This window comes from Elephantulus edwardii, unplaced genomic scaffold (genome assembly GCF_000299155.1).
Source record: "Elephantulus edwardii isolate Elephantulus edwardi_28Jun2011 unplaced genomic scaffold, EleEdw1.0 scaffold00201, whole genome shotgun sequence".
Classification (NCBI taxonomy): Eukaryota; Metazoa; Chordata; class Mammalia; order Macroscelidea; family Macroscelididae; genus Elephantulus; species Elephantulus edwardii.
Genome location: NW_006399951.1, coordinates 4,108,457 through 4,124,027, shown reverse-complemented (window position 1 = coordinate 4,124,027; position 15,571 = coordinate 4,108,457). Strand labels below are relative to the sequence as shown.

Sequence of the window (15,571 nt, the reverse complement as noted above, 5' to 3'; positions counted from 1 at the left end):
TTAAAGCCGACAAGATGACAAAACTGGCCAATATCCTCATGGATAGACAACACACCCTATTTTCATCTCTCCAAGCTGTTTAGTAAAAGTTAAAGGCAGTGGCCTAGAAAAGTCATTTTTAACAATAAACACACTGCAACACACTGCCCTTCATGGGCCACAATTTGTTTTCTTGCCCCCGCCCCCAACTTTTGGTCATTCTACCTCCTTTGCCTATTAACTTACTTAAATTTAGCCAACATTTAGTACATAGTGTTTGGCATGAAATAGTAAGCAGTTTGGTACAATATATTCTAATTTTAGAAACTGCAGTAGGTTTAGAAAAGGTAGTATAGTATTTGGAATTCTTCTGAAATAGTTCATACCTGTGTTATCCTTAACACTATTCATGTTTATTAGTCAAATTGGCATAGTCTGGCTTCTTAACCTTAATTTTATCTGAAAAAAAAGAGAACCAGGAGAAAATTTTATTTATAGACTAGTTAATTGTCTATATTATAGTTATGTCTATATTAGACATAATTGGATGTACTTTAGGAAAACATCTCTTAGTTACAAGAGTACATTTAGATTCCTTTCCCTAAAAAGATGATTTTTCTTTCTTTTCATTTCTTAGTTTAGGAATGATAAATATGTCTTTCTCTGTTCATAAGAAGTAGTTTATAATGGTACAGGGCAAGTGACAGCTTACATCTCGAAGTTAGAGGCAGTACGGTTGATGCAGGATAGAGCAGGGTTTAGGGCTGTTGTGCATAGGGTCGCTATGAGTTGCAAACGACTCGACAGCACATAACAACACAACAACAACAATTTTTTATTATTGTTTTTGTGTGTGTGTGTACCATCAAATCGGATCTGACTGGTACAGGAGGAGATTGTTCCTTCTTCTCCAGCAGAGCATCTGGTGGATTCGAATGGCACACCTCTGGGATTGTAGTGCAGCTTCTTGCCACTAGGCCATCCATCAGAGCTCGCCTCAAAATTATTTTTGATAAGAAGTTTATGTGAAAAAAACATCACATTACCTCTTTAAATTGGGGTGCATTAGGAATTAGGGCAGTAGATCATAAATCAAATTTGTTTATTTAAGAATCTAGAGAGCAAACTATGTAATTTAAAATTCCTATTTAAGAAAGCATTTAAAATTTTTGCCATACTATTTGGTTTAACAAATAAAAACTAGTTTGATCGGAGATTTTTACCAGAGTCCCCAATTCCTGAAATGTAACGAGCACTCCTAATTTCTTACTTTATAAAATGGCTGAGTTGTCAGGAAGGGCCAGCTCTTGGAAAAAGTTACCATACTGGGGATGATTAATTGATGTCATGTGTAAGAAGTTTGTGGACAGTGTGGGGATGTCCAGATCTGACCTCCACAAGGGAGAACTTCCCGTCAACGATATCCAGAAGTACAAAACTGCTTTCCATGCGGTCAGTCATGGAAATGTCAGTGAGTCGTAGAAAAGAGAACACACTCCACTCACAATGGGGTGAGTGTGGCGGAGATGATGAGGAAGGTGGGGTGACACAGGACAGGGCGAGGTCCGAACTGTGGTTCACAGGACCACTGTGAGTCATGGGCGACTTGATGGAACCTCCCAACAACAGCTTGACAGGACAGTAAGTTAAAAAGGAACACAGTTTTATGCTTGTATCAGTAATTTTTCTAAAATTCTGAAATGATCAAAATCACTGTAGTTTTTCTCTTATCTTAGAGATAATTATGAATCTTGATTTTTCCATCAATTATTTTTTCAAAATTTTTTAAATTTTGTTAGTTTTTTGTGTGTGTACCGTCAAATCGGATCTGATTGGTACAGGAGGAGATTGTCCCTCCTTCTCCAGCAGAGCATCTTTTGGATTTGAACCATGCACCTCTGGGATTGCAGTGCAGCTTCTTGCCACTAGGCCACCAGAGCTCACCAACCATCAATTATTGTTATCATATACAACTTTTTAAGCATACAGTTTCTTTCTTCAGTATTTGATGCCACATCAGGATAAGTCAAATCAAGAATTCTGAAGCATGTTAACGTCCTTCCTTCTAAAACATCACTAGCCAATTAATGAACATTCTTTGAATGCAGTTATTCAGCCAGTTAAGAATCCTGACATTTTGCTAACCGCCCTCAGTCATAAACTTCCAAATGCCCTTTTGTGCACAAGAGTCCTATATCTACAAAATACATATCTGTGTAACAATGGACTGGTTTCCTCTGTTACTGAAATCTCTGCTTTCTCTGTTGTAAGGCAGAATTCTTGTCTTTTTTTAATTTTACCACCAGTGTAGTTGGAAGCAGGAGTGGCATCCACTTCCTAAACAACATGCCTCTGGAAACGTTATGAACTTTGAATAGCGAGGATAGTTACAGAAAGGCTTCATTCAGGTCTTTCGTCCAGAGGGTCACTGTGAGTGGTGCTTGACGGCCATCAACAATAGCAACCAGTGTTAGAGTACTTTTTGTGGGGTAGATACTCAATAGATGTTGGTTGTGATGACTGAGTGGTCATTATAAAAATTGAATACTTTAGCTAATTCTGACGTGCTCTTAAGTCCCTGGTGACTTTGAAGCCTCTTTTGAAGCCATTTTAGAATTTTGTCAAAAATTGTTGTTAAATGTATTAAATGCTTCCTATGTGCTTGTTTACATATTGTAAGAAAACATAATTGCAGTAATTGCTGTGATCTCAAATTTTGGACTTAATCTATTCCATTTCCTGTTCCGTTACTGGTTATTTTAGCCTTTATTATTAAAATGCTTTCTCATAATTGTATACCATATTTTTCATATTCTCCATATTTTCATAAGGGGACTAGAAGAATTTTTTAATGCCAAGCAAATTAAGGTACTATGCTTATGCAAATGCCTTAGGACAAAGACATGGCTGGCAGGAATTTTACAGAGTACTTGATGTTTGTATAAAAACATTGTTTTATAATGTAAATACTTTCTTAGACAAGTAGTATTAAACACAAGTCATAATTTGTCCTTATTTTTTCTTCTAGTAAAACATTACAATTGTTTTTAGATATAATAGTGTCTAGAATACTTCTCGTTCTAGATTTTTAACTTTTCTAACTTCAAGAAGTCTGGATTTATATTTTTAAAAGTAATTATCTAGGCCTATGGGATGCTGGAACTGTATAACAGATACGTGTTGATTAAGATATGCTGGCTAATGTAATGTCACTCATTGACTCCCTCACTGCCCTCAGATTGGTTCTTCTCAGAGCAACCCCCCCATTGGTATGCTGAGGCTATAAATTACACTAGGAGGAGTCCACTTGTTTTACTCCCAAGGAAGCACCAGAGAAGTGTAGCTGTTGGGTTCGTAGCCCAACTCTCTGTGGGCTACTCTACTAAGAAAGAGCTGCAACTTCAATTAATGAGTGTGTTTATATTATTTTATTTTTATTGTATTATTTTTACGTGTACCGTCAAATCAGATCTGACTGGTACAGGAGGAGATTGCCCCCTCCTTCTCCAGCAGAGCACCTGGTGGATTTGAACCGTGTATCTCTGGGATTGCAGTGCAGCATCTTGCCACTAGGCCACCAGAGCTCCCTTAATGAGTGTTTTTTTACTAACAGATACGGATATGTGTGTGCCACAAAAATTATGAAACTGAGGAAAATACTTGAAAAAGTTGAGGCTGCATCTGGATTTACCTCTGAAGAAAAAGGTGACTGTCTTAACTCATATGCTACGCAGTGAAAAGAACTTAAACACTTACGCTACGTGATTAACTGGAATATGTGTGTATGGTCTTGGAGTTGATTTTAAATTAGAACTTTCTTTTTACATGATGTGCAGTTTCCTTCACTTTTTGCAAATACTTTTTCTCAAAGTAAATTATTAGACTGAGTAATAAAAACTAGAAGCAGCTGACTGGGTCTAGGACATGACATGAGTCAGAAGCTCTTTCCTTCTCTCTAGTAATGATATTCTGAGTTTTGTTTATGGTTAGTGTTTTTGTCTGTTCAAAGCTGATGAATTTATTCAGAGATTGAACTTGATCGCAATACACTGTAATTACATGTAATTTCTTGAAGTGTGAGAGTTATTTAAAAAGCAGGAAAAAGCTTAGGGCCATTCTTCTGGCTTTATTCCATCCTCCTTGTCTCCCCAAATATTATTTGTCTACAAGTAAATCATTATGACCCTTCAAATGCAAAGAAATAAAATTGAAACAGAATACTTTATTACAACCCTTGAATGGCCTTTGTATTTTTCTTTTGGAAAAGATACTGTTCATTAAAATAACATGATAAAATTTACATCAGTATAGACATGCCAGTATAAATATAGAAATTATATTTTAGATTTTATCTGTAATTGATTTGATTTTTCATATTTTCCTAGATCCTGAAGAATTCTTGAATATCCTGTTTCATCATATTTTAAGGGTAGAGCCATTGTTAAAAATAAGGTAATTTTGAACTTTTTTTAGAAGCATAGGGAAGATAAAGAGTCCTTATGGAATTGCCATTATTTAGTAGAAATTGCTTCCTTTGTAGAAATTGCTTCCTTTGTGACTGATTACTAGTTTATGTGTTTAGTAACTTAATTTTCTGGGGTATGTTGTTAGATGCCATCGCATATGACTGGGGTAAGTATAATATATATTCATTCTTTAGTAATCATTTTTCACTCCAGAGTACTACATTTAACTTGAAGAATGAATACAATATAAGTTTGTGCTTTTAATTTTAACCCAGGAATTAATATCATTGACAGTAATTGTTTATGAAACCTGATATAAATATTTTTGTAACGGAAGTTAACGGACCCTTTGTTGTTTACCGTTGACTCAGAATCAACCCATAATCACTGACCCTCCAGCAGGTTTTCAGAGGCAGTTTAATAGCACAGGAGTAGATTGCCCATTTTCTCCCACGGAGCAGCTGGTGAATTTGAACTACGGGCTGCTGCTTGGGAAGGGCCCCCAGGGGCGGCTCGCTCTGTCATGGGCACAGGATTCAGGCCTGGGGGCACAAGGGCCATGGACCACTTCCCTGAGGTGAAGGTGGCAGAGCGGAGGGGAAGAGGCAGAGGTTGCACGTCAGTTTGTTTTTTATTTGGTTTTTGTTGTTGTTGGGGATTTTTTTTAAAGGTATTTACAATGAATAAAATCATTAACTGAAGAATTCAGTCATACAATCTCCAGCCTCATTTCTATTGCCAAATCTACAGTTTCTAATTACTGGTCCTTTTTATTTGTCCCCGACTTTTGCATTCCAGTCACCCATTATTATCAATGAACTTGATTGCATGTTTGATGGGCAAAATCTTGAATGACCCAGGAAGTATCAAAAGAAGAGGAAGGAGGCGTACACAGAGTCACTGTATCAAAAAGAATTGTCTGACACAGAGTCATTTCAGGAAGTAGCATGTGCCTGAGAACCACTGCTGATGAGGAAAGAAGCTCAAGCTACAGGGAAGGAAAAAATAAGGCCTAAAGTTAATGGGATACTACTTGGCATGTTTCAACAACAAATGCAACACCATGTCCACTATCACCCCTCTTTTCAGATATTAGCCCATCTTCTCTAGATGCTTTCTGGGTCATTCAAAATTTTGCACATAGCATCTCTAAATATTGCAACTCAGGGCTTGAACTTGTCTTTCAGTTCTCTCAGCTTGAGAAATGCCAAGTGAGTTCTTCCCTTTTTATTCTCCAGGTCTGGCTCTCTGCATAGTCCGTTATGCCATTTTGTTTTGTCTTCTTGAGCTGCCCTTTGAAATCTTCTGTTCAGTTCTTTTACTTCAGCATCTCTTCCCCTTGTTCCCTTGTCCACTAGGCCACCTTAAAGTGGAGCTGACCTTAGTGGTGCAGATGGAATAAATCTTTCAGCACATTCACTTGCTATGTTGAATGGTTCAGAATGAGAAGAGAGAGCAGCTATTATTACTAACCAGAATTTGAAAATGTACAAAGTGTGAATGTAGGGAAATGAGAAGTAAAAAATGAAAAGGAATGCAGAAAGATTGATATTCTAGGCATTTATGAGTTGAAATGAACTGGTATTGGCCATTTTGGATCATTTTGAATGTGATCTACGAAGTTGGAATGACAACTTGATGAAGAATGATGTTACTGTATTCTCTGTTAAAAAGAACGTTTTAAGATCTATTCTCCAATACAGCTCTGAATGATAGGATAACATTCATATATCTTCAAGGAAGACCAGTTAATAAGACTGTTACTCAGATTTGCCCACTGACTGCTAATGGCAAAAATGAAGAAATTGAAAAGTACTACCAACTTCTGGTAGTCAGAAACTGATTGAATGTGTGGTCAAGATGCATTGATAATTATTGGACATTTAAATGTAAAGTTAGAAACTAGGAAGGATCAAAGTTGAACAGTATGGGCTTGATGATAGAAATGTTGCCAGAACATCACAACACACAGGCCACCACAGTGCAACAATCTCACAGATGAGTGGCAGGGCCACAGTTAAAGGAGTTGGGCTTACAACACATATTTTTGGAGGATATATAGTTAAATCCATTACACTGATGGTAACCTATTATGTTTTCCTCCCTGGACTTAAAGGAACTTACATCATAAAAATTGAAACGCAAATTATTTTAAAGTTGCCATGCTTCTAAGTTACTGTCTTTCTCAACTGGTGTTGATCTAATGTTGTACTGTCAATTTTATCATTTTTATAATCTTGAATATAAGTGGTGCAACTTTGCATTTTAATTACACACTTAAAGAAAAATTTATTGCATTTGTCCTGCATGTTTTTTTAGGTCAGCGGGTCAAAAAGTACAAGATTGTTACTTCTATCAAATTTTTATGGAAAAAAATGAGAAAGTTGGAGTTCCTACAATTCAGCAGTTGTTAGAATGGTCTTTTATCAACAGCAATTTGAAATTTGCAGAGGTTGGTGACAATTGACTCAACTTTTCTAAAAAAATGTTTTATATTGGTTTGCTTGTAAATTCGTGTACAGTGTGTTTCACACTAGACAGTTATTTTCTTAATGTATGCTGTTCTTGATGTCATTCCACAACCAATGTGTCTGGTATAGTGTTTCAACTCTGTTCTTATGGAAAATGTGCAGAATTAATATTTAACTTTTAATGCCAAAAATAATACCAAGATAGTTTATAACTTGAAAAGTCTTAAGTAGCTTTTAAAGTGAAAGGAAGATTTGTACTTATTTTTTTGAATTGGTTTTCATTCAGTCACTCATACACATTTCATCTTATAATAATAATTGTAATTGTAAAATGCCTTTATTTAGATTTGTGTCTGTTTAAGAGAACTACTATGATCTCTTTTTACTTCATCAATATTTTTTAAAAAATTTTAAGGAAATTTTTGCCTAAATATATCAAAAGAATGTTTCATTTCCCCCTATAATAATAGTAAACACTTATATAAAAGTTTGTTAATGAATAATAGAAATTATTTTTTAAAAAGCTTTTCTCCATGTAAAGGCATTCGAGTTTTATACAGTCTTCCATTTTCATTGTATTTTGTTCATGTATATTGTGGAAATTATCGAACAATAGCACTAATATCACATGCATGCAAAATCCTGCTGAAGTTTATCCAAAAAGACTGGAACATCAGCAGAGAACTACCAGAAATATAGGCTGGGTTTAGAAAAGGCTGTTGCACCAGAGACATTATCACCAATGTCAGATGGATCTTGGCTGCAGGTAAAGAGTACCAGAGGAATGTGTTTCATTGACTATGCAAAAGCATTTGACTATGGATCACAACAAATTGTGGCTAACCTTGAGAAGGATGGGAATCACAGAACACTTGATTGTGCTCATATGAAACCTATACTTGGACCAGGAAGCAGTGGTCAGCATAGAGCAAGGAAATCCTGCATAGTTCAAAATCAGGAAAGGAGAGCGTCAGAGACGCTTCCTGTCTCCATATCTTTCCCGTCTATAAGCAGAACAGATCATTCAGGAAGCTGGACTTTATAAGGAGGAATGTGTCATCAGGATTGGAGGAAGATTCATCAACAATCTGTTATGCAGATGACACAACCTTGCTTGCTGAAACTGAGGAGAACTTAAAGCAATTGCTGCAGAAGGTCAAGGACTGCAGTCTTCAGTATGGATTGAAGCTCAACATCAAGAAGATTTTCTCCACTAGGCGAATTGGCAACACCATGATAGATGGAGAAGAGATAGAAGTTGTTAACGATTTCAGCTTGCTTGTTTCACTCCTGGCACCAGCAGTCAAAAAATCAAAAGACAGGTTGCTCTGGAAAAGGCTATTGTCTGGAACCTCTCAGAAATGCTGAAGGGCAATGATGTCAGTCTAGATACTAAGGTACGCCTGATTCAGGCCAGGGTCTTCACAGTTACTTGCTATGCATCAGAGAACTGGACTCTGACCAAAGATGACAGAAGAATTGATACCTTTGAGTTGTGGTTCTAGAGAAGAGTAATGAACATACCATGAACTGCCAAGAGAACAAACAGGTTTATTCTGGAGAGGGTGAAACCAGCCTGCTCCTCGGTGGTAAGGATTTTGAAGCTCCAGCTCACATACTTTGGGCATGTGGCCAGAAGGGACCAGTCCTGGAGGAAGGATATCATGCTTAGAAGGTGGAGGGATAGTGCAGGAGAGAAAGACTCAGATGAGATGGATTGACACAGTAACTGGCATAATGGGGGTAGGTGTGTTGGAGACAGTGAGGCTGGCTCAGGATAGAGCCGAGTTCAGAGGTATTAAGCGTAGGGTTGCTGTGAGTCACAAGAGACTCGATAGCACGTAACAACAATATTGTGGGGTTCTTTTCCTCTTACAGTCCTCTTAATAACTACATTTGTGAAAGCATACAAGCCAGCTACTTTATGCCTCAGGCCCTAGTAATTCCCTTTTTGATAGTCAATTGATGATTTGCCCATCCCTGTCAAACTCTGAGGGAACAAGCATGCCCCTTGTCCTGAAGCATCTTCTGTTCAACTTGGAAACTTTGAGCATCTACGTCCACAAGCGAAGTCCAGTCTAGAGCAAGCCGTCAGGTTGCAGCTTTCGACCTTGACTCACAGCAAGCATCACCTCTTCATCTGGTTGGATTCTGGTCAACTCACCCCCAGCCATCCCTAGCTAGGTGCTGATGGGTATCAGCTGCCAGCTCAGGAGCCCTCACTTCTCCCTGTGTGCCAGACCTGTGGGCCGCCTCACCCAGAACGAGCCCCGACACGGGGCCAAGTGATCAAGCCAGGGGTCCTCCTGACTCCCTGCTCCTCAAACGAGTAACCCCTCCCTGCTCGTCCTCACATCTGGGCATGCTCAGTGTGCCGCCCTGAAGGACCTGGTCCAAGCTCAGCCTTGTTTCTCCGTTGTTGTATTCCTCCGTTTCCTGTCCTGTGGAGCAAGGCGATCAAGTGCATGGCATACTCCACGCTCAGGGCTTGGAAGGGGGCTCTCATGGATGCCAAGTTCACCCGACTCACGCCAGACAGCTTGCTCCAATTTGAAAAAGACAGCCACTGCCTTTTTGTTTTCCCTTCTCTTCTATCCTGTTTGCCCCTCTTTCAGATGAGAATCTCTTCAGTCAGAAGGCCAGCGTGGGTCAACATTCAACTGGCAAATGGCAGTGTGCTGAGTGGTATTCAGTCTTTCCCCTTGACCACACCCCAATCCCCTACCAGATTCTACTTCTAACAATCTTATCTCTAGAGAATATGGTCCCTTTAGTACTTTCACTCAAGTCCAGCCAAAGGTGAAACTACACACTTCCCAAATCTATAATATCTAGCGTTCATTTATATCATACATTTTTTCTATCCTCCTCCACTTTTTAAAAATTTTTTTAAAATTATTTTTATTATTTTTGTGTGTGTACCATCAAATTGGATCTGACTGGTACAGGAGGAGATTGCCCCTCCTTTTCCAGCAAAGCATGTGGTGGATTTGAACCACGTACATCTGGGATTGCAGTGCAGCTTCTTGCCCCTAGGCCACCAGAGCTCCCTAAAACCTCGTCCACTTTTTTGAAATTTATTTGCATCTAACCCTCATACACGATGCTTTATCCATGCACATTGTGCCCCTCATAGTCCCTCACACACACTGTACTTCATACAATTAACTACCGACTATGTCTGTTATCATGCTTTTCCCCCAGGACCCCAGTGAGCCTCCCCCGACTCTGTCTTTGCACTCCCCGTCAACAATATCTTCGTGTTAGTAGTGCATGCTTATGGTTTATTTTTACTGTGTTCGTTGCTAAAGGAATGTGTTACATTTATAACAGCCAGTTATGCATTTGTTGAGACAAGAAATAGACTTCTTTAGTAATGACAGTTTGAGATGATACTTACATAACCATTTTCTCTAATGCCTTGATTAAATACAGACCCAAAATAAAACGTCCGTGCAGATAGTCACTGTATTATCTGACACCCACATTTCTTTAATACTTTGCCTCTCGCTGATTAGTGTGTCCGTGAGATAGAGGAGTACTTGCACACGTGGGGCCCACTGGGGCTCTTCTTCTGGGTCATGGGCCCCCCTGAAAATACAGTCTCCCAACAGTACAGTGAAAATGACTCGTTGGTTTGACGGTGTGATTATTTCAATTTCATAGGGAAATCTTTTTTTTTTTTTTAAGCAACTTTCTTTCTGAAAGTATATTTTCTTTTTAGGCACCATCTTGTCTTATTATTCAGATGCCTCGATTTGGAAAAGACTTTAAACTGTTTAAAAAGATTTTCCCTTCTCTGGAATTAAACATAACAGATTTACTTGAGGACAGTAAGTATCAGATATTTTAGTTTCTTTTATTTTTTAGAAACTCTCAGGTCATTATCATTCATGTGAATAAGATTATGACTAGATACAGTCCTTCCAGAAGCAAGTTGGTAGCTGAAGAGCCTTGAAATACTAAGCCAGCGTTTCACTTCGAGGACCCCCTCAGGGGCATAAGAGTGTAGTGCTGGTCCCCTGACTGAGATTGGTGATTCAAACCCACGAGCCCCGAATCAGGAGATGAGAGGTGGTGATCCGTTGGTACAAAGATTGCAGCCTACAAGGCACATGAGGTAGTTCTACTCTGTCATGTGGACTTGCCAAGAGTTGAAAGTGACTTGATGGCATCAGGTAGAAATTTGACTCCGGGGAGTTTGCTTGGAGGAAATGAAAAATGGATATTCTGTGTGCGGACATATTCATTATAACATGATTAATATATTAGAAACAACTTCAATATTAATGATGGCCAGAGCTAAATTAGTTGTATTTGTACTTTGAAACTACTGCCATTAAGTTTTGTTTCAGAAGACCAATGTGTATAAAAATGATCATGATACAGTGGTAAGAGAAAAGGTAAAATACGTTCAGACTTTCCACAGCAGGATCAGAATATTTAAACACAGAGAGAGAGAGAGAGAGTTATATAAATATGAAGATAGAATATTATTGGAGAGAATGCAGCACAGTTAATACTTCGTTCATAATTAAAATTGCCAATGCTTTTTATTATTTTGTGTCCTTTAATCTTTTATTAAAAATTATAATTTACTTTGAAAATTGTTGTTGTTATGTGCCGTCGAGTTGCTTGCGACTCATAGTGACTCTATGTGCAACAGCCCTAAACTCTGCTCTGTCCTGTGCCAATCTCACTATCTCCAACACACCCAACCGAATTACCCCAGTCACTGAATCACTCCACCTCATAGAGGGTCTTCCCCTCCTGCACTGTCCCTCCACCCTCCCCAGCATGATGTCCCTCTCCAAGGACTGTCCCTCCTTATAACATGTCCAAAGTATGTTAGACGGAGCCTCAGAATCCTTGCCTCCAAGGAGCCGCCTGGTTTAACCCTTTCCAGGATGAATATGTTTGTTTTTCTAGCAGTCCATGGTACCCTCAATACTCTTCTCCAGCACCACAGCTCAAAGGCATCAATTCTCCTTCTGTCCTCTCTAGTCGTTGTCCAACTCTCTGATGCATAATAAAATTAGGGAGGAAAAAAGCCCCACGCTATTTTATTTGTGAGCAAAAGATGTCCTTCAGGATATCCTAAATTCAAGGCTCTCCCACAGTAGATTTCTAAGAACAGGAGAGAATGAACTGTTTGAGCCTATGAACTTTACCCTTTCATTAGCATAACTTCTTTCTGAGTTTTAAACAAAAGACTACATTTTAAAGGCACCTCAATCCCCCTCCCCTCGCCACCGCTGTAGCTCCCAGGCAGTGCCGGATCTGTGGGGGCCTTGCGATGTACGAATGTAAGGAGTGCTATGATGACCCTGACATCTCATCAGGAAAAATCAAACAGTTCTGCAAAACCTGCAACAACCAGGTAAGTGCGCTTTACGTATTTGCTTGTTCTTGTTGAATGTTGTTGTTGTTGTTAAGTGCTGTTGAGTCACAGGTGACTCATAGCGACCCTATGAAGGAGAGTCCTTGATGCTTGGGTGCCTTTCATCCTCTCTCCAAGTTCATAGGGTGTCCGGAGGCAAGCTATTATGGAAGTGGACGCCACTCCTCCTCCTCCTTCTTGTTGAATAGTTAGGTTTTATTTGTACTCCAAGCAGAATTTAGGTTTGAAAACGCTTCCAAAATCACTTTTAAGATGTCGTCATAAGATGACACTGTGTATTCCTCTTCTGTTTCTCTCTTGGGCTTCAGTGCTGTATTTATCTGCTGCTCATAAAAGATGCATGAAGTAAGGGGTAGGGACGTGCACAGATTGGTGTCATGGAGTTGAGCTAATGTGCGGCACTCTCTACGTGTTCCATTTTAGGTCCACCTTCATCCTAAGAGGTTGAATCACAAATACAACCCAGTGTCACTTCCCAAGGATTTACCTGACTGGGACTGGAGACATGGCTGCATCCCCTGCCAGAAGATGGAATTATTTGCTGTGCTTTGCATAGAAACCAGCCACTATGTTGCTTTTGTGAAGTACGGCAAAGACGACTCTGCCTGGCTCTTCTTTGACAGCATGGCTGATCGAGATGGTATCTTTGACAATCTCCTTCTGCTTTGTGACAATGGTTTTCTTTCTTTTGTTGTTGTTGTTAAGTGCTCTCAAGTCAATTAAGATGCATAACTACCCTATGAATAACAGATTAAAAGCTCACGCTATCCTGTTCCATCCCCACAATCTCCATTGTATTGTAGTTATTTTGTCAGTCCATCATGTTGGAGGTCTGTCTTTCTCTTGACCCTCCACTTTTCCCAGTATTTTGTCATCTTCAAAGGACTGGTGTGTCCTGAGAACATGTGTGATTTACGGCCTCTCTCAACCCACTGGAGGGTCAGCTATGAGCTGGTTCTGACTCGACAAGCCAGAACAGCAGCAGCATGTGCTGTTACCACTTTTATACCTGGTCAAGAGCTAAAAAAGAAGATAACTTCTAGAAATCCCAAGTAAAATAAGGACTTGGATCCCGAGTTATCAAACTTTTCTAAATCATGCTGTTGTTATGTGCTGTTGAGTTGTCTGTGACTCATAGCGACCCTATGTACAACAGCCCTAAGCCCTGCTCTGTCCTGTGCCAATCTCACCATCTCCGACACACCTACCCCCATTACCCCAATCACTGAATCAATCCATCTCATAGAGGGTCTTCTTCTCCTGTGTTGTCCCTGCACCCTCCCAAGCATGACGTCCCTCTCCAAGTACCGGTCCCTCTTTGCAACTTGTCCAAAGTATGTCAGACGAAGCTTCACAATCTTTGCCTCCAAGGAGCAGCCCGGCTTCAACCTCTCTAGGACAAACCTGTTTGTTTTCTTAGCAGTCCATGCTATGTTCAATACTCTTCTCCAGCACCACAGCTCAAACGCATCAGCTCTTCTTTCTAAATCATAGGCTTGTGAAATTGCTTTGGGTGTTCCGAGGTAGCAAATTGGGGGCTAGAATTTCACAGCCCTAACAAGAAGTCTTCTTCTTTGTAGGTGGCCAGAATGGCTTCAACATTCCCCAAGTCACTCCATGCCCAGAAGTAGGAGAATACTTAAAAATGTCCGTCGAAGAGCTCCATTCCTTGGACTCCAGAAGAATCCAAGGCTGTGCGCGAAGACTGCTTTGTGATGCGTACATGTGCATGTACCAGAGTCCAACGATGAGCCTGTATAAGTGAACGGCATCCCCCAGATAGGTGAATAAACTGAGGCTAGAGTTTTAAGGTTGCATTTTACTTGAGCTGGCGGTTTTGTTCCCATCCATTGCCGGCAATGGATAACTTTGTGGTGAGAATCCCTCCGAAAAGGATTCCCGTATTTAAAAATCAATTGCTTTTGTGTTACCGAATTATTTAATAAGAAGCATTTTGCACTCTAGAAAATACGTTTGTGTTGGTTTTTTAAGACGTCTAAATGAAGTTATTAATACCTGAAGCTTTACGTTTAAGTGCATTGATCATAATGATATTTTTTGAAGCATAAAATTTTAATTGTGACAGTGTAAAACCTCTCTTAGTCCGTTGAGAATGTAAATAAATATGTCTTCTTTATGAACAAGGATGTGTAACCATTTTTCCTCTGTAGCTAATGGTGGCCTTAAGGAAGAAATCCTTTAGTTTGGTGAAGACTCTTTAATTTCCTTTTTAAAGTTGTATTGACTTCTTAACTCTTTCCAATATAGCACTGATTCCCGCATGTGTGCCATCTGCTGAGTTTCTGCAATAGTGGTTGGAAAAAAAATATTTAAATCCTGTGGTGGTGGTGTTTTATGTTTGTTCTGATTTTGACATAAATGAGTGATTTTTGTTACAAATGTCCATTTTTATTTATTTTTTTTTTAAATGTACGAGTAAGGTACCTACAGTCGAACCTCTTCATTCATGCTGTCAACCAACAACAGGTTTTTAGGACTCTCCAGTTGTTTTGTGGGACTGGACACAATGAGGTTTAAAAACGATGGGAGTAATAAGCGAAATGCTATATACCTACACAAATACCTGCCCCAAAAGACTATAAATTTGGCATCGAGAATTACTCATTAAAATGTCCCTAGAGAAGTATAGTCGATACTGAAATCTCTACTACTTTAAATAAAACTATCTCAAACTTAAACTTGATCAGCCAGCTAGTCCCCTGACTCAGTTTAGTTTTACTGGAGATACTGACTCTTTCTAATCATATTCTGCTGGAATGTTACCAGCTGCTTCATTTACCTTTTGAATAAACAAACAGAAAGTGAATGCTTTTTTAGCTAATATCCCTAGTATGTATATAGGCCACAAATGGATATTGTAGCCCAGAACCCTAGATTATAAATGTCTGTGCTGTGGAATGTGTGTTCTCTGAGTGTTGTTTCGTGGTATTAGTTTTCGAATGACTTTCTAACCATGCAGAGAGACAGAGGAGGTGTCCTGTGTATGCTCTGGCGTGTGACTTCACCAAATACTTAATGTGTAAAAAAATATATATATATATTAGAATCTTTACAAACCCTGCAATTTGAAAGGCACTTTCACCATTCAGTTTTATCATTTCATTTGACAGATGTTTATTAGTTTTGTAAAGCATAAGAAGGCAAAAGAAATAAATAAATTCATTTTATAATTTTTTGTTGTTTTAGAAATAAAAAGTACACAAATTTTGCATGAGGTTTTGTATGGCAAAGTT

At 39.0% G+C, this 15,571-nt stretch overlaps 1 protein-coding gene across 2 annotated transcripts in view; it reads left to right on the top strand.

Annotated features, from left to right (window-relative positions):
* CYLD (cylindromatosis (turban tumor syndrome)) overlaps positions 1–14,456 on the top strand; it is a 46,503-nt gene extending 32,047 nt beyond the window's left edge. The window contains exons 10-16 of one of the 2 annotated variants that reach the window (XM_006897106.1): positions 3,593–3,684; positions 4,365–4,431; positions 6,765–6,897; positions 10,641–10,749; positions 12,178–12,296; positions 12,741–12,957; positions 13,898–14,456. In XM_006897106.1, coding sequence (XP_006897168.1) covers positions 3,593–3,684; positions 4,365–4,431; positions 6,765–6,897; positions 10,641–10,749; positions 12,178–12,296; positions 12,741–12,957; positions 13,898–14,082 — 922 coding nt within the window. In that variant the 3' untranslated portion in view covers positions 14,083–14,456. The remainder of the gene's footprint in view (positions 1–3,592; positions 3,685–4,364; positions 4,432–6,764; positions 6,898–10,640; positions 10,750–12,177; positions 12,297–12,740; positions 12,958–13,897) is intronic. The other variant, XM_006897107.1, reaches the window with a different exon arrangement.
* The last annotated feature ends 1,115 nt before the right edge of the window (positions 14,457–15,571 follow it).